The sequence below is a fragment of the Pocillopora verrucosa genome, chromosome 4, assembly GCF_036669915.1.
Source record: "Pocillopora verrucosa isolate sample1 chromosome 4, ASM3666991v2, whole genome shotgun sequence".
Lineage (NCBI taxonomy): Eukaryota > Metazoa > Cnidaria > Anthozoa > Scleractinia > Pocilloporidae > Pocillopora > Pocillopora verrucosa.
Genome location: NC_089315.1, coordinates 11,063,539 through 11,083,615, shown reverse-complemented (window position 1 = coordinate 11,083,615; position 20,077 = coordinate 11,063,539). Strand labels below are relative to the sequence as shown.

The window sequence follows — 20,077 nt, the reverse complement described above, 5'->3', positions numbered from 1 at the left end:
TACTTGGACTGGTAAACAGTCAAATGGGATTGTCTCATTCGAAAATGATTCAGCCGAATTCAAATAACACATAAATTGCGAAATATGATAAAGATATGATAAAAACATGATAAAATAGCTTCTGTGTGTATACCTGCGACAGTCATAGTTACATCATGGACGAAAGTCTGTGGGTGGTTGTAATTTTGGTTGTGGTGGAGATGAAATTTCATCTTGTTTTCTTTCCAAATTCATCTGGCTTTCGTGCCTCGAGAATTAGAAAACGAAATGACTTACAATTCCACCTGTACCGACGATCATGAAGGGCCCGAAGTGTTAGACTTTTCCGAGAAGAAGAGTTTGTCACTGTTAATATAAGCCTCCTCATCGCTTATGCATTGCTTTTTGATCATAATAAATTGTTCATTGACCGGAAGAAATTTTGTCGCCTGAATCACTAATAAGTCAGTGACTAGTTATAAAGAGAGAAGTTACCCTTGCGGCTAAATTTAAATCACACCTTGAACAAGTTAAAATCGATAGGAAAAGTAAAGTAAGGCGCATTGCTGAATATTTACAAAGAATCGATCTTGCGACCAAAAAACTGAAAAGATAAAGACATCCATGGCCAGTAGTGGTTTGACGAAAAGGACACCTTTCCAGTAACATGTAGATTAACTTAAACATGTTTTTAACAAGGGGGGGCCATCTGTGTAATGACTTTTATTTGGATTAAACAACGCACTAAATGCACAATGTCTATCTATATCGAATAACTGATGTTTAAGCATACTTAAAAAACGAAATCGGACACAAAGTTTACTCATTTAGCCATTTAGTTGCTACCTAAAAATATAACGGTGTAATTAGGGATACTATTGGGATAATATCTGATTCGCATGATTTCGCTTTCCTTCAAGCTCGACATGACCGGACAATGCGAAGGAATCGAGAGCTTTATTGTGTGGTTTGAATTTACCAACAAATTTGCGAAGCTCGCTCGGCGCGGCGTCGCGTTTTTCGCGCGCTTTGCTTGAGGATGGCAACTCGCAGTCGTGACCGCAACCTGAAGCCGTTCTATCCTAAGTTTCTTATCGGTCGTCACGTCGCCGTCGTCAACGAAAACATCTGTTGCTTAAGGCGCCTAATGATAATAAATAATACTAATGGTAATATTTTTTTCAAAATAAAAATCCTCTATTTACTATAATCAATAAAATTATTTACAAAAATTATGATAAAATCCTTAAAAAATCAAAAAATACATTAGAATGTCTGATAAAAATCTAAGAAAAACTAACGGATGCACGCTTCGTTTACGTTTACTCCTTGAACTTTAAAGAAGAAGATAATAAAAAAAAGTAATAATAGTAATGTGAAGAACTAGTCGGTCAATGCGCCGGTTGAATGACCGGCTGCTTAGTTTCTCAGGTCCTTTAAATTTTGTTTTATTACTGCTCTAGCTGTCATTTTCAATTCCAAGACCTATCAGATTCTCGTAAGAGCCTGGAAATTTGAATGATGTCACTATATTCAAGAAATCTTCTCCCATCATTGCGCTTTTGGTGGAAAGTTCCCGTGTGGCTACCTGGTGCTGTAAAAATCAACTATTAATCAACCCTGGAAAGACCAAGTTCCTTATGGTCGGGACACAACAACTACTGGGCAGGCTTCCTAACGAAATCGCGATCTCGTTCTTGGAGAAAGAGATCATACCTGTCTCCAGTGCCAAGGATCTCGGAATAATACTAGATAACAACTGAACCTATGATCAACACATCCATCACCTAACTTACCTCATCGTGCAAAGAACTTTGAGCACATAACATCTGCGTTACGCGAGATCAAATGGTTACCGGTAAATGAGCATCTCCTCTCCAGAGCATCTCCCTCGTACTTATGTGAGTCTGTCCGAAGACGCAAGTCTATTCACTATCATAACACTAGAAACAGAGAATCCCTAGCCTCTAGATAGAGAGGGGTTTGTCCTTGTAAAGAAATCAAAGTTTCTCAATTTATGTTAATATGATCTTTTCATTTCATCTTTGAATCTCTTTTGACAAAACAAGCCTATATATTGATATTTCATTTGATCAGTTTAAAATTTACTCTATCCCAAAATAAACTAAACAGATAGTAGCGTTGCTTCTGAAGACATCTCAAAAGAGGTAGTTTGCAGCAATATTGCGACAAACGATAAACAATTGAATTCATTTTCTACAAAATTTCGTCTTGGTGACTACCTTTTTACCAAGCGCACTCAGTACAAATTTTATATCATCTCAATTGACGTCTGAATAATATTCTTTATCTGCCCAGCTATTCTCTTATTCCAACTCTTGAGGAAAAGTACGGTTTAAAGTGTTGTGTTCATTACAGAGATTTTCTTCTTGGAGTTCCCTTTCGTCAAAATATGGTTGACAGTGTTTACAAGTGTAAGAAGAATATTGCTGTTGTGTCCACTCACTTTTTTAATAGTAACTATTGTGGCACAGAACTAGATTACGCTCTTCATCGACTTATGGAAAAGAAAGATGACAGCCTCGTAATAATCAAACTTGACGATGTCCATAATAAGAAACTACCCAAGGAACTCCGAAAAAGGAGTTACATAGACTATCCAAAGTCCACTGATAAAGAAACGTGGGAGAAAAAATTAGTAAAAAGCTTGACGCCCACCAGATTTTTACTAGAGCAATGACCAAATGATAAAAGGGATACTTAGAATGGTGAGGAATTACGGCGTAAAGATGATACCGTCCAAGGTAAAATCATGCTATTAACCACCTAGGAGAACGGTACGAAAGCAACTTGATGGACTTATCATTAAGCAATAGGCTTTATGCATGTTTACGTTGAAATAACCATATTTATAAAAAGCCTCATGCCTTTAGAGGCAAGGACTGGTGACTTTAATTGGATGGTATTCTCTAGACATTGAAATCAGCTTGATTTGAAGGAACGCGCACTTTTAAACGTCTAGAAAGCAGCAAAAATTCATGATAAATTTTAACGCAAAGAGCCGTAGAAGGAATTTTCAGTTTAATACGTCATCGTAAGTGGGATTTATTCTTTATTATTCCCACCCCCCATATCATTTCATACACTTTACTTGCATAGAAATCATTTCTGTTTATTTTATAACGCTTTTCTTAATGTTTTTACATTGGTAGAAATACAAATTGCCGGATTGATAAGTTAAGAGATAGACTTGGATTGCCATTTATACAAGTCAGCAAAATAACGCTGTTAAATTTTATGTCACCCAATGGGAGTTTTTTCTTTTAAACATTGTTCACAGGCGCCAGGCTTACTCTTCCAGATACTTAAAGGAGCACAGATGCAATTTCCCAGTTTGCAAATTTTTTCTCTTTCTCTATTGGCGGTAACATTTTTAATAACATTGCTTAGAAATTGACAATTTATTTGGCAGTCGTCTAGGTCTAAAGAATCGGTGTGATCGTCTACATCTCGCTTTGTGAACGTGTTGGGAATGTCATCTTCCTCAGTGTCGTGCCATGCGACAGGTTCCGCATGGGCAGCTACATCTCGTTTGACTTGTGGCCTACTGTGCGTTGAAGCCGCGAGCAGAAAAACAATCATGGCTTTGAAGACAGCACCCTTGGAAAAACCGGTGAAAGATGAAAGATAAGAAAATGCTCGAGAAACATAATATTTACTTTTTCTTACATCTTTTTAGCTCAGTACAAACCAGTAAGATAATAACGGAAACTAGATTTTTTCTTTTCAAAATAGATTTTCTTATCAAATACCAGTTAACAATTTAATATTGCACTTTCCCAGTGACGCACCACCTTAGTCCTTGAGGAATCGTTATAATTACAATCACTATTTGTGAGCAGAATCTGTGTTTAATACGCTACTGCGTTCTGAAAGCCAGCCTTTTTTTTTAAGAGAGCATGATAGATTTACACATGTCTGAAACATTGTTCATTTTAAATACAGTTTGCGAAGTGCCAACACCATGCGTAGGGGAGTTAGGTGAGTTTTAGAGGGAGAGCTGCTAGAGCAAAATTTCATCTACAGCGTCATCCTGAGTTCCAATTCCAAGCCTATATACCATATGTGTCCCCGTTCTAGTGCATCATATTCATCCTCATACTCTTTTTAAATCAAACAGTTATCAAATTTATTGTAGAGAAAAGACTGTTATGTCCTCGACGTGGTCGTAAGGGTGTAAGCCTTAATCCGTATTTAATAACCGCCAATCAGTGGGCACAGTGATACCATTTATTGAATACTGTCTTTAGTTTCAAAAAGTCTTCTCGGTTGGAAAAATCCTTCGAAGATCTTTCAAGATAAGTTTCCAAAAATTTATCCTGCTTGGGTTCAGAGAAGGTTCCAGGAGAGAAAATTATGTTTGATTTTCAAAGCTCGTAAGGTGTTATTCCTGATACGTTCTTGAATCCTCTTCTCTTAACTACTTTTTAAGTAGTGCTTCAGTTTTGTGTTATTCTTAACAATAGGGTGGTAGCAGCCACGATGTCTACAATATTCACACAATAAAGGGGCAATGTGTTGCAAGGTTTTTAGATTTGCAAATAATCTTAAGATAGTCAATATACTATTTTTCTCATCTATCCTCCTTTGGGATCAATATCAGTATCTGGGCAACTGTCCACTACCCCTTAAACTTAAAAACTTAATGAAACAGAGATTGATTATTATGTGGGCCTTTCAAGGGTCCTTTTTATAGTTCTATTTATATTAATAAGATATCACTTCACGGTTTAATGCGTCTTAATTTATAATCATCTATGCCACTATTTGTAATTTTGGTACTTATGATATATTCTATATTATATATGCCATAGGGAAACTTGTAATTTGCTTTTGATTTTTTCTCCTTTTTAGTCCAAACAACTCAGTCTACAGGTAAGTTCGAAAATATAAAGCTTTATCCCAAGTTTTAAAAGTCACTTTCATCGAAAAAAAAACTCCACATTATAAGACAATTATAATCAGCGTTGTTACTACATATAATATTATTATTTATGATATGTTCTTTAAGAGAACTGTTCAAAATACCACCCCAGCTCCGACAGCCAGAGTAATTTCCTTCTGATTTTTTTTCTCTCTTTGTAGTCCACGCAACTCATTCTACAGGTAGGTTTGAAAATTTACAGCCTTAAACAGAGTAAGAATCAAGGAATTTTATTAAAATGTAGAAAGCCGAATGTAAACTGGACAGAAATATGAGAGGGGGATAAGCGGTGGGGCTTAATACATGGAGGACTATTCATAACTTCCCTTGCATTGGTTCAATTTCCACCAATTAGTGTGGAACACTGGGAGTATAGGAATATTGCCCCACCAGGTTGAAAACCTTATGTTAGTTAGCCTGATTCGCACCTGTTGGTTAGGGGCAGTTGGATCTAATTCCCTGTTTTTGTTGTCTGCTATTCTTTATTTGAGATCTTATTTCATGACACCATTACTCTGTTGTGAATCAGGGCCCAAACGTACGTATTCCCTGTAAGATATAGATCGTGGGAAGATATTGTTCACCACAATTTACTATTCTTTTCACTGAGTCGAGGACACCGAAATTTTTTGTCAGCCATGGGTGATTGTGAGGTGCTAGTCGGCAAGTTGTTTTTCTGATATTGTGCAACCTCACCTTAGTCTCTGCGTTATCCTATAAAAAAAAACTTATATTTGGTACAGAGACAACTTTCTTGAAAAACCACAACATACGATCTCAAAGTTTGTCACTGGCAGTTTTGATTGCTACCTGGGAATGGTTAAATTATTTATTTTTCTCTTTTTTATCGCAAAAACAGTATATGCCTCATATGCAGTAAATATACACGATCATACAGCAATTTTTTTTAGAAATATGCCTCATCTCTCTCTTACAGACAGTGATAAGAAAGGTACTGCCATTATTGCAGCTGTCCTCTCTACAATAGTTGCAATTGTTCTGATTGGCTTGATAGTTTTCTATTGTCGTCGTCGCCCTTTACCTCCAACGTTAGGTAAGTATCATTTTCAATAAGAATTAAGGTTAGTGAAGGTGGTTAATTATGTCCTTTATTTACGAAACACAATGTTTCCTCTAAATCGGGTCTTTATTTAAAAATTTGTATCTGTGCGACTGATTTCTTGTTATTTCAAAACAGATGAAATGAAGTGGTAATGAACGGAATGGAGCATAATTTTTGTCTGAAAATAATACTTGGGATTTCAAATAAAACTCAAACTGCCCGCTCGTTCGATTTCGAAATCAAGGGTATGATTTCAGACCCTATACTACAAATGCAAAATTTAACTATGGTCATTAGCTGATAACACGTCGTATAATCCCAAACAGTGTAGGAAGTTGAAATTTGGTGCAGAAACTTCAAATTGAATTGATTGACAGGTAATTCGCGAAAACAAAACAAAACAAAACAAAATAGCGGACAGATGAGGAGAGAGTAACAACGTTTTAATTCAGAGTTTGAGGGAGCATTCTAAAAACAGAAACACCTAACAAAGGAAAAACAACTGGCTATAATATGGCTTCCAAAAACTGATTTGAAAGTATGAACCGGAGGCTCTGAATAAAAATTCTCTCGGAGTTTTACGCAACAGTTCGTACGAAAGACGCAGAAGATCACGAGTGTGACAGTCTTCGTGTAATGTTACTGCCGTTGACCGATACCTAACAGAGAAAGAATGCAAACGCTCAATTATTCTCGAGAGAGGTTTCAAAAGTTTGAAGCAAATTATTGACGAAAAAGCTCGAATATTCTGGCCACAAGGCAAAGGCAAGCGGCCTAACTGGCGGGCTATGACTCGAAATAAAGACAACCAAAAAGGAAAACAGAGTCATATCTTAGCTTGTATATGTAATAACTGGTAATCAGATTATTTTTATCTTGCAATTTCGGATAAATCAGCACTCATAAATTTATCAAAGACTAGAAATTGCCTTTTAAAAATTTACTCGTGCTGATTTATCCCAAATTCCACTCGAAATTATCTTATTACCTATTCAAATTGCACTCGGATCAGTGTAATTACCATATTTTATCCCATGCGCTTTTTGTTGCAGATCTGGAATTTGAGTACGACGCGTTCATTATATTCAGTTCCGAGGACTCACAGTGGGTGATAAACACCCTAATTCCAACCTTGGAGGAAAACCATGGAATGAAGTGTTGTGTGCACTACCGAGATATTACCCCCGGAGTAACTTTTAGGAAAAATATGGTGGATAGCGTTTACAAGTGCAAGAAAACCATCGCCGTTGTGTCCACTCACTTTTTCAACAGTAAGTATTGTGGGTCAGAACTGGATTACGCCCTTCATCGACTTATGGAAAAGAGAGATGATAGTTTAGTTGTCATCAAGATCGATGATGTTGACAGAAGGAAGCTTCCTAAGGAACTTCAAAAACTGAGTTACATCGACTACGCAAAGTCAGTTGAAAAGGAAAGCTGGGAAAAGAAGCTGGTTGATTGTTTAAGTTACAAATAGGTTTAATATAACATTACGTTTAACTGCAATAACTTTGCAAAAGTGCACATAAACGCTTTTCATTGTTTTCGTATCATGCCTTATCTAATCAAAAGGGGGGGGGGGGAAGTCAGAAAGTCAGAAATTCAGAAATTTGTCGCGACTTCACATTAGTAGAAGTTAGGGATACCAGGTATTGAGAGAAATCAAAGTAATCGCGGGTTGAAATGTCGTGTCACGTTCACGCTCTTGCTCTGAATCACTGTAAGCCTTCTATTCTCTAACTGTGGTTATAGCCTTCAACAGAATAACGATAACACGCTTCACGATTAAAATACCTTCCAGCCTCACTTTGTGTTGCAGTAGCAATAATAAATTTTTATTCTTGTCATTCAGATTTTTTTTCTCTGTTTTATACGAAAACACGTTTTACACGTCTTTGTTTTATACGAAAACACCTCACTATTCTAATCTCTTGATATGAGTGCGTGACTACCATAGCACGACCTTGGCCATCGCGAGAAATTTGCGCGAGCATCTATCGACCTTGCTTTTCCTTTCAAGGGCCACGCTCAAACAGCATTGCGGAGGTAGTGGCCTTAGTCAGTATTTTCTGTATCACAGAAAAGGAAATCTTACCGTGTTTGTAGTACTATTCGACTGAATCTTTGAAATCTTGATCGAGAACCGGCTTTTTATACACTCATCTTATGTCTATCGTCCATTTACTAAGTATTTTTGACGTTTCATTCACTCCCAGAGAAATCAAATTTAAAGATAAATTTCTCCAAAATTTCATCTTGGTATCGTCTATTCTTTAAACATGACGAGTTTATTCCTAGAAGGCGAAGCGCTTCTCTTTTTACGGATTCCTTCTTTGCACTTGCAAATGATACGAATAAAAATTCAGGTATTCGAAGGTCCTTGTCTCTTTATTATACCTTTTGGCCGGTCAAAGGTCGATTCCTGTTAAACCTCTCGCTTTCGTACACTTTTGTGTCCAAGAATATAATTTCTGAGTCTGATATTTCAGCCGTGAATAGTGATTGTATCGTGGTACAACGAACAACAACTCAGTTTTTTAATTTTTTCGTTCACTCTAAATAAACAGTTTTGCTGCTTTTCTCATGGTTTGCACTTTTAATACATGGTAGAGAAAGCTGTTAATGCTTATCGTATGGTTTGCATTTACGACATATCATAGTAGGGGAAGAGACTTTACAACTCATTCCTGCACATTTGCATAGCATTTTGCAAATTTCTTTACCATTGGCATTCTTAAAATCTTCTACAATTTCTTCATATCCGCATCTCAGGGCTCGTTTCTCGATCATTCCAAAATGATCATGTTTTGCGTCGTCTTGTTTTGAAAAGACTTCAAGGTAATTATCCTCCACAGGCACTCGTTTTTCTTTTTCATCCCATTTGACCTTTTTTCTGTCATGTTTTGATCCACGTAGTGTGATGCCGTGTAAGGATGAGAACGTCAGGAAGAAGACGAGGAGCACTTTCGAAACACGAATCTGCGATACGCAAAAAAATATAGTGGTCAAATTGGAAACATACCCCAAAACAATTCTAAGAGATTCTTAGTTACACACCCAGACCAAGCACGAAAACAGTTAGCGATGAATGATAATAATAATGATCAGCAATTTAGATTTCGTCATACCATATTCTACACAGTGTAATTTAATAGTTCCAAGGGTTCCGCTCAACTGCGCTCTAAACTACAGTTGTGCGTGGCTGCATGTTGGATTTAATCTAATTAAAAATCGAATACCGCGTCCTAATCAACTCATCAAATGTTACGAGTGAGTTTCGAAGGTCAATTTACTACACTAAATAGGAACATATCATATTATCATTTGAGTAGTTCTACAGCCACGATACCAACCAGATGAGAATGAACGCTGACTTGCTAAGGGTTTGCTTCTATTTCGCCCGTTACCTACTATGGTTTATTTATCTACGTGTAAATTAGTTTTCAGTCAATTGATAATTAACTCTTTCATTATATGAATTTTACTTCAGGTCAGGCGGTAAATAGCTTCCTTCCGTTGTACGTTTAATGCTAACAAGATTATATAGTAGCTATTATATATTATTGTTAACACGCAACCAATTCAATAAAGTCGGGAGGGTGTTAATACTAAATGAAGGGCATACCTGTATACAAATATCGGGCTGCCATTCGTAAGGACCATTAATTAATTTTGTCATTGATTCAATTTTACAAGGCTTGAGTACAAAATGAAATAACCAACATTAATGTGCGAAGTTAGTCTACGAAGAAGCTTTAGGAAACTGTTTTTAATATTTTGAATTTTTTAATTTGTACTTTATCACTTATGCTTATAAAGGACGCAACAAGGGATGGAAAAGAACAATTAAAAGTCATATTCTATATCTTTATATTATGTGACTTACAGGCTATAGCTTGCATACACTCGAAAAAGTTGTCAGAAAATGAGCGGCTAGGCTGATATTTGGTTTTAGCATCATTAGCAGGCAACAGTAGAAAAATATAATGAGTTCTTGACGTGTTTCAGCATCCACGGCATATACAAGTATGCTGAGCACAGTAGAATGAGAAAAATCTTATTTATCTCGTTACTTTTTCTTGATCAATTCTGAGTGAATTGGAATCAACGTCTCTGTTGGGAGTTTAATCGTTAAAAAATTTTATCTTTCGTTAGCTGATTCAATTTTAGACTCCACCCCTTGATCAAATCAAATTCTTTGATTTTTCTCTGTTTGAGGTAATTTACAACGTAATTGGCAAATTGCAATTAAATTTCAGGAAAAGTTCAAAGTTTCACCATTACCACAATAAATTTATCAAATATCAAATTCAAGGAAGGCTAAATAGGATGTTTCCTATCTCACCAGAATAGTAGACCAAACGATAAATTATTATTAAAACATGATGAATAAATAAAGAATAGGATATGCTTACACAGAAGTGCAAGTTATTTATTCATCATACTTATAGCTATGAAATAACCTATGAAAGTGGTTGTCCTTTCGACATCCATACCAAAACTTTGGACTCCTTTTGCTTTTTATATTAGTCTTTGGGTCAATCATGTCTTATACATGTACGTGCAGATATCGATGAATGCTGATGATCAATGATATTCAGTACAATCAGAATTAAAGCGAGGAAATTTGTCTTTTGAATATTGATAAGTCAAAGTTTTCCGTTAACACCACGATTTCGTTAGGTATAGATCATCGATTTCCATCGATTGGGTATTCATTATATTTCGCACTTCCTCGCATTCGACACCTTACAATTTGACAAGAGCGTCCACCAAATGTCGAACTCTCATTTTAACTATCACTAAAAAACAAAAAAGAAATTACAATAGAACTAAATAAACAGGACTATTATTGCACGTGGAGGCCAGAATATATGAACTTTCTCTGTTCAACAAGTGGTAAATAATGTAGCTAAATGTGAAATACTTAAAAGATAATTAGTCAGAGATTAACTGCCAATAAAAAGAGAATTCTACGGCATAAACCACTGATGCAAAAAAAAAAAAAAAAAAAAAAAAAAAAAGAAAGGGAGAGAGAGGGAGAGAGAGGGAAAGAGAGAGGGAGCGGAACGTACCTCAGGAAAATGACTCATTTCGCTTTTGATTCAACTTCCTCCAGTTCGAGTCGGATGATGTGCTCAGATTGGCTATAGACAACCTTAGCTAGCCCAGCACGTACGTGCAGTATAAGTACTGATCCGAAGTCTGAAGTTTTCCGAGAATAGCATGCAGCGTTATCTCTGTCTTTTATGTTTACCTCCAAAATTGGGCTGAAAGTAAAAAAAAATGACCGATACAAAAATTATCCTGTAAAACTGATTTAAATCAAATTAAAATTGGCTAATTTGGCGGGGGAAACTCCGCTTTCCTAAATAATACTTAACACCTTCGTCCTTGTCTTTCACTGATCAATTCGATTCACATGTGGCCCATTGCGTTTACAGTGCTTAGGGTTAGGAAATCGTTTGGTAATTGATCGATAATTATATATCTTTTTCTAATATTTTGAGAAAAACAAAAATAAATCTGCCATTTACGAACAAAGTTTGAAGCATTGAGCAACTTTTTGTTTTACGTAACTATTATGTCATACTGTCAACCTTATCCCAGCTTCAATTCTGCTTTTTGCTATTTTTATTCCCTTGGTTTTAGTTCTGCTTTTTATAACTTGAAACGCTTTCCGTTATTCCCCCTTAATGCTCTTCCAACTTATTTTAAGCCGTTGCGGTTTAAACTACAACTTATCAACGCCCGAGTGTATCGAGGTATCTTTAGGGGTTTGGCAGTGTTTTGAAAACGTGCCTCCAGACTGTTATTTCTCGTAAAATATTTTAAAAATAAACAGTTTCTGACGATAATTTTTATGCTTTAGTGGAGGAAATAACTTTTAGAGCTCATTTGTATTCATAAAGCGTTAGATTTTGAAATGCATACGTTTGAATTATTTATAGAAAATTATTTATAAAAAAAAAATTTTACCTTGAGCTAAAAATCCTAAAAAAAATTTCAGCTTTGAGAGGTGTTGAGTACAACTATATTTTCTATTTTAGGAGTAGGAGCAACACTTTGCGCCTTATTTTTAGCTGTTTGTTGCGCTCGATTAACGAAGAAATTAATTTTAATGAAACGGTGAACAGGAACTTTCGTTATTTATAACCATCATTTTGGTTGCCACTTCGGGTGGGCTTCAGCGGTTTGAAATGGAAATCATTCGGAAATATGACTTTGTATGTATTAGAAAGCAAACCGTCCCTGAGTGATTTTTGAACATTAAGTCAGTTTCAGCTTCTGTTTGCTGTGGTAGTTGGTTCGCAATCTCCTGTTGAATTTTGTTTGGGTTAAGTTACTCTGCACAAACTTCCGTTTCGACTTGAACGATATTTCAATGTTTGATCGAAGTCATGAAATTTACTGGCTCAATTGTCTTGAAAACACATTTATAATTTATTTTCTGATGAATAATGACAATGTTTTGCTAAGGCTTAGAAAAGTGTTGTCCTCATTCATCAGACATCAGACAACAAATTACAAATAAGTTTTCGAGACAGTTAAGCCGGTAAATTTCATGAGAGCATTAACAGGCTTAAAAGTCTCTTACTATTTGGGCGTAAAAGTATGGGAAGTGCCTACACACACAACCCTTTTGCTTTTACGAGGGCTTCTACTCGAAACGTCAGCTTTGAAATTCCTAACGGTAGCCAATTTACGTTATCAACTCAGTTGATAATGATGAATTACTCTGTTACATTCTTCCACCGACGCAGCACAACAGTTTATTTAGAAACTTACACCCTTTATTCACATATCAAAATTTGCCGAGGAATTAAAAAAAGGGTCTTTTTGTCTCTTGATCAGTGAGAGTGTTATTATGTAGGAAGTATATGCTGAAAGGAAAATAAGGAAATAAGGATACTAGCCAAATGGAGACGTGTTCACTATATTTATCATGAATATAGAAAACAGGAAATATAACAAAATTCAATTCTTCTTCCTCTACGCGGTCAACTGAATCTGCTCTCAAGGAGCAGTTGACCATATAGAATGGAAAAAGCATTGCACTTGACCATGATGCTAGATAAAAAAAACATGGAATTCCCACGCACAAAAACAACTCGCGTGGCAGGGCTTGGAACTTAGTCTCAGGGCTAAGGGAGAAACTTAATTTTAACTGCTTGATTATCTTATTGAAGCAAGAATTTAAACTTTTCACGGGATTATACCATTCGAAAGCGATAATATGGAGATTTAACCAAGCCCAGCAGAGCTACAAATGTCTTTTTCCTCAAACGTTTGATGAATATAGTTAAGCCCTGTGTACTGAGTCCTAACATCTCCACTTATGGCAATGTTTGATTCACCACTCATCCTTGGAATAATTTCAAATTATAAATAATTTTCAGCTTTATTCATGTCAGCTATAAATCTCGTCACGCAGTAAAGATTTGAGTGGAATGCAAATTGTATGCCGGAAAATCGACATTTGGTTTTTCATCTTTCAAACCCACGAAGAAGAACGCGAGCAACTGAATGACTACGCTAGTCGTGAGTGTATCGATCGAATAAGCTTAGAAGAAATAATCAGACGTTTGCTAAAAAGTAGGTGATTTGGACCGAAAGGTTTTCGATGAAAAATCGACCATAAGATGACTGAAAACAAAAGATATTATTCCATTTTAAAGTGATTGCCAGAGACAAGTTGACCCAATAACTCTTAGTAATCTTTTATTTCCACATCTCCGACGCTTAAATAATGAGACACTGTCGGAGCCAATATTCTCTATTAGTTATTCGATGAACACGGCACTCAAATCTCAAATTGAATTGCTGAGAGGTAATGAACCAAAAAAAAAAAATGGAAAATCGACGTAAAATAAAAGAATCCGAAATTATTTTACTGACTGGAAGTCGAGTATTACCCTAAGCTTTTTGTGATAACTTTTTAGTATTGACAACTGGATGATGATAATGGCACACTGTTGTCCCGAGAGTTAATTATACTGGTGGAGGGGGAAAATTTTCCCCGCTTTGAGGGCACTGCTTGACAGCTAATTGTATATCTTTATATACTATGTGAATCTTTTTTCATAGTTTGGTTTGGGAACCGAGGGAACCGGTGCATTTGACCAGCTTGCTGTGATGTTATAAGGGTCGGCCCCATTTACGATACAGAGGGCATAAACGTTAATAATACGCCTGGTTTTAACATCCGTTAATGAACAAGCAGCAGATTCAAGTCTGACCATAACAGAATGACACAGCTGCATTTATTGTTATCAACAACTAAACGATTACTCAAAGCATCTGGTTATTTTTTTTGTAAATTTTTTTAACAGTTTGGTTTGAAAACCAAGGGAACCGGTGCAATTTGACCACTTACCGTAATATTCTAAGGGGCGGCCCCATGTAAGATAAAGAAGGTATAAACTTAAATAATCAGCAATTTATCACTCTTTTATTGAAACTGAATAGCAAATTCGACAAAGTCTTATCATAACAGACTAAAACAGAAGCATTTATTGACAAGAACAACTCAGCTATTACATTGAAGTATCTCTTTTGTTGTAACTCAGCACTTCGAAAAAGCTCATCAATGTATGCTGCATAAATGTGTTTTAGTTTTTGAGAGGAATTCTTGGCTTTAAAAGAAAATTACAAATTTTTTGATCTGTGATCTTCGTTCATTTTATTTTATGTGGTAAAGAGAAAATTTAAAAACAAAATTAAATTAACGGCAGGTGTGATTTATTGTACTCAGTATGACGTATTTAATGTTTACATCATCGTTAAACATTTCCTTGCTCGTTTGAGGCTTAAGAGTAAATAAAAATTTTCTTTTCTTGATCACATCTGAATCGAAAATTTCTTTCTGAAGTCTGCTACGGGACTTAATTACCCCTACACGCTAAAACGACCACCTTAAACGCGGACGTACAGTTTACCAGAGGATACGAAGAGGCAACAACACCAGTTTTCCAGAACCGCGACGCATATCTGTTAGAGATTATAAGACGAAGTATTATTTTCTTAATGGCCGTAAATAACTGCAGATGCTTGCCAGTCAGGCTTCCACAACCCAGGCTTATAACATTCCCTGACAGAAAACTCTTCATTTAAGAATGAGCTAAGGTTGTCGCAGGGTCAGACTTTGTGAGCGGTATAAGCTGCGGCTTCTTTAAAGGGGAAGTATGGTCTAGAAAAATTTTACCTCTATTAGTAGAACTTTTCCACAGGAATTCGAAATTAATTTCCTTTTTTCCAGTTTGCTTTGCAATTACGACAACAGCGCTTTCAAGTTGCTCTTATCTACCACTTTCGCGACCAGAAAAACGCCATCTTGGATATGACGTCAGCTATGACGTAGCAATAGTCAAACCTTGTTGTTCATCGCTTTGACCTAGTTGACCTGATCGACCTTTTTGACGAGTATTTCTAATGAGAGTTGAACTATGGTCAACTGTCTTGTAGTTAACTGTCCTAATACTTACAAAAATACAAAAGGGAAAGGAGTAAGCTTCCACAAGCTACTCGAAAATGAAAATTTAAAGAAAATTTGGCTGGCAAAAATAAAACGCGAGGACGCTCTGCCGAAACTCGAGAGCTGCTACGTCTGATCAGATCACTTTATCAAGGACGACTTCAAGCGGAATATTCAGGTATGAAAGTTGTCTTTTTTGACCTTTGCTTCAAACTGAAAGCTATGTTTACCTTTCCCATATTCGAAATGTATTTTTCTTTAATTTTAATTGAAAGAACCACTGTAATGGAAGCGAAACAAATTGAAGCTCGCATTGGTGATTGACCGCGTGTAGTAAATTCAATCGCGACCAAAGACGCGCTAAGCCGTTTTCTCCCAAGAATGTTTCCCAAGAATTTTTCCAAAGCAGTATTGATAATTATCTTATAAGGCACGTGAATATTTGTTTATACCAGAATCATGGTAAAAAAGGTCTTCTAGTCACTCTGTGTAAACAAGAAGACAATGAGGAAAACCATTAGTGTGTTTAATGTTTGTTTGTTTTCCTTTCTCGTCAAAAATACAGTCCGAGCTTCTTGGATCTGACGGTAGCAGGAAAAAGAGACATCTAAAGATGATGCAGTTCCATCTGTTTTTCCCTATGCGCCTCCAACAAGGAAAATCCGACAAACAAGCGTTGGTAGGGCGAATCGCTAGAGCCGAAAGGAGGTGGGGTGTGAAATATTAATGATGCAACTAGCTACTGTTTTGTGATAGCGGCCTGTAAATATAATTAACACCGTACATTCTGCATTTCATCGTAGGTCTTGAACACTCTTCTTGAAAACACCCATTTGCTATCTTTGGAGCAAGAAAAGTCTTCGTGTTCAGTTTTAAAGGAAAACACTGGCGATTCAATATCTACCTCTCGTGCTGCTTCGCCCTCTTCTCCAAAGCTTGAAACAGAACCTTCGGCGAATCAAGTCTCTTCGCCAAGCTGCACGGAATCTCAGTTTATCTGGACCGACGCTACATTTGCAAGCGCAGAACACCGCGAACCTGAAAAAAAGTTTACGACGTGTGGAACACAGTGGCTTGCTAGTGAAACAGGAGACGCGCTGCTTCTTCAAGATCACAGTTATAGTTGTGTTCCACCATGGAATCCGCTACCTTCATTCTCTAAGCCTTGGTCCCTTTGCACGCAGCCATTTACTTCGACCCCGATCAAAACCTCATCTAGTCAATCACCTCGGCTTCTGGAACTCTCGATTAACCTGGAAGAAGATATTGACGGAACAATAGATAACGATGTGAACGACAATTCCCTTCAAGTCAGCTTTGATGATGACAATGTCAGCAACAGTTCCATTCAAGTCAGCTGTGATGAAGAGGCTGAGGAAGACAGTTCGTTTAACATCAGCTTTGAAGAAGTGGACCAGGACACCACCCAAAGCGATTTGGAGACTGATCCGCCCGTTAGTAATAGTCACGATACCATTTATGAGAAAATGCGTTCGTCTCCCAAGTACATAGTATTTGAGGAAGAACTGCTTAAGTTATTTGGCCGCTGTCTTGAATATGGTGACGAGGTTCTGGAAAAGGGGCTATTGAAAAAGGGAAGTGCACTTAAAGTAACGACACTTTGTAAAAACTCCCATTCGAAGGGAAAGGAGTGGGTTTCCCAGCCACTTGTTAACAGGGCGGCCGCGAGGAACGTATTGCTTTCAGGTGCTATATTTTTACAGAAAATACGTGTTCGCGTGTTTCAGAAGTTGCCTCGGCAATAAATCTTGTCTTTCCGAGCAAATCGAATTATCACAACTGGCAGAAGAAACACCTTCTCCCTGTTGTAAATGATCGTTGGCAGCAGGAAAAGGCGGCAGTCCTCTCCAATCTCTTAGACAGGAACTCAGTCACTCTCCTCGGGGAAGTGACTCCCCAGGCTATAGTGCCAAATACGGAACTAACACCATGATGGACAAAGAGAGTGAGAAAATTGTCGATTTCGAAGTTTGCCATGTAAAGCAGAGTACAAGTTCACAGGCAATGGAGAAACGTGGTTTTAAGCTTTGTCTTGACCGCGCACTAAATAGTGGTATTCCTGTAGGAGTTGTAGGTACTGGCAGGCACACCGATATCAAAGCACTCATGAAAAGCGAGTACAAGGACCTCGGTGTTGAGCACCAGGTAGACGTGTGGCACTTGACTAAGAACATCAAGTCCAAGCTCTCTCCTTGGATAAAATCCGTTACAAACGTAACCATATGTGTTGGTCTGCGATGACGTGTGACAGAAATCCCCAGCTCCTCAAAGAGAAGTGAGTCAGCATCCTCCACCACACGGTTGACAAACACGATTGGGATTCGTCTGTGCTGTACAATTGTTGTGCACACGAGCCCATTTCCCCAAGGGCACATCGTAAAACAAAATGGCTAATCGTAAGTTCCCCGGCACACGAAGCGTTAAAACATGTAGTGCTAGAGAAGACACTTCTAAAGGATTTGGACCTTCTAACGAAGACCATCCACACAGGGGCCTTGGAAGTGTACCATTCACTCTACAACAAATACGCACCCAAGCGGCAACATTTTGAATACCTGGGAATGGTAGCACTTACACAGCTAACTGCTTTAGACCACAATTCGGGCACTGGTCGATCTCAAGCAGAGGCTTCGAGTGGGGAGAAACGATTATGTTTATCCTAAGGGGATGAAGGATTGTGTTGTAAGGCCTGTTTTCGAAGAGAAGACCAAGCCGCACGTCACGGAAATGCTATACTCAGTGTTGGAGATGAGAGACACAGGAGAAGAGCCAGAGCAAGTTCAAGTCCCTGATCTCCCAAAAATCATCGCACCCATTCCACGCCCTCCTAAAGAGGACCTTCTCGCACGGCATGTATCCAGGTTTGGAAAAAAATTAAGCAAGTGTAAAAAATAGAAATACAAAAATTGAATAGTCCGCCTAAAATGCCACTGGCATTTACAGTGTTAGTTTTCTATTTTTGGAACAGACTGTTAAAGGTATTTTAATGATCGGAACTGGAGCCGATACCCCTAGAGCGCCGTAGATAGACTGTGGACCTCCTTAAGTGTTTAATAAAAACAAAGACGAGTTTATTGATTAAACGTGACTATCCCGGCCATGATTCATTGTCCTCGGCATCTCTAAAGCCTGTATAATTTCCGGCTGCATCTGGGGAATTACTTCCTATTGATGCCACAACACACGAAGGAATCACGCTTCTGTTCTCTTTACCAAGTCTGTTGTAAGTCCACCAAGTAAACTGTCTCTAACCTGCCAATCACATACTCCTAGGAAAAAACAAAATACATTGATACATGCTCGGAACAGAACCCAGACAAATGCGGTTGAAACAAACAAATTCTACTTCGCCAAGCCAAGCAGGCGCCCATTTGTAATGAGATCAATATCTTAAGCATTGTCTGGCAAAGGGAGACTTCCTGACGCTCGCCGTTTAACTTTAGGCTCTGTTTACATGTAACAACTTCCCCTCTCTTATTTTCCCTAACTAGGTGATATGATGATTCTCTTAAGAACTCTTTCTTTCAATTTTGTCTCGTCCACATCCATATTTACTCATAATTTACCTCCATTAGGAAAACAAATCACACAAACTGAAGAGGTCTATTAGCTCTTTACAATTAAATATTGCGATGAAGTTCACCCCTAAGACTAAAGACTACAACACCACTTGTATTAAAAGGGCTGACAACGCACTGCATTTGTGTCTTAGGGTTCGCGTCACTCTAACTCGTAAACAATTAAAGCGTTTTGTTTGCATGAATTTTGTGAGAAATGTTTATTCTGTTGGTGCTTACTCATTTGACGTCTTAGCTACGCCATAACAAAGATGGCGGATTTCAATTCCAAAATGTCAATTTTTTAAACGTAATTTCTGGCAACAAATACATTTTAAGCTTAAATGAATTGCCAATTATGAAAAAACAAGTCAGAACTACGGTGGCCCATAGAGGACATGCCACATTTTTTTATCGCGCGATAAAATCAAAATATCGCGCGAAGAATGAAAAATTATCGCGCGATAAATGAAAAATTATCGCGCGATAAAAATGAAAAATTATCGCGCGATAGATGAAAAATTGTCGCGCGATAAATGAAAATTATCGCGTGATACTATGAAAAATCATCGCGCGATAAATGGGAAACATGTTACGTCACGTAATCGGCTGTCACGCACGCTGTTTCCGTGGACGACAACGGCTGCCACAATTGAGGAGGTATGTTTTGAGGTCAATAGAAACAAAATGGCGACAGCGGAGCGAAAAAAATTGTTGGCTGTTGAATTTACTGTAATTAGCGAACAAGACGGATAAGATAATCCACTCTCGTTCTCAGACATCGATTTGTCGTTTTGTAGCGGTCATTGTCGTTTATCATCCATACAACGATGGCTTTAACTCAAACCATCGTTGTATGAACTAACTTAACAGAGCATTTTCAATTTTTTGACGTGTGTTAAGTCTACTTCTAGCTTTTCCCTTGGCTTGGTAACACGAAAGACGCTACAACAGCTACCTCGAGGCAGCGAGAGATCAAAATGATGTGCTTGAGCATTTTAAAAATATTTTCGTGATACATCAAAGTGATAAAACAC

At 37.5% G+C, this 20,077-nt stretch overlaps 2 protein-coding genes across 7 annotated transcripts in view; both read left to right on the top strand.

Annotated features, from left to right (window-relative positions):
- Positions 1 to 20,077, top strand: part of LOC131788951 (uncharacterized) — a 61,595-nt gene that overhangs the window by 17,744 nt on the left and 23,774 nt on the right. The gene's annotated exons all lie outside the window — the stretch shown is intronic.
- LOC131788949 (toll-like receptor 2) lies at positions 3,742 to 7,759 on the top strand. The gene is made up of 5 exons (XM_066165778.1): positions 3,742 to 3,981; positions 4,855 to 4,875; positions 5,086 to 5,106; positions 5,862 to 5,978; positions 7,040 to 7,759. Exons 1-5 carry the CDS (start codon positions 3,900 to 3,902, stop codon positions 7,462 to 7,464), a joined length of 666 nt encoding a protein of 221 aa, XP_066021875.1. The 5' UTR covers positions 3,742 to 3,899; the 3' UTR covers positions 7,465 to 7,759.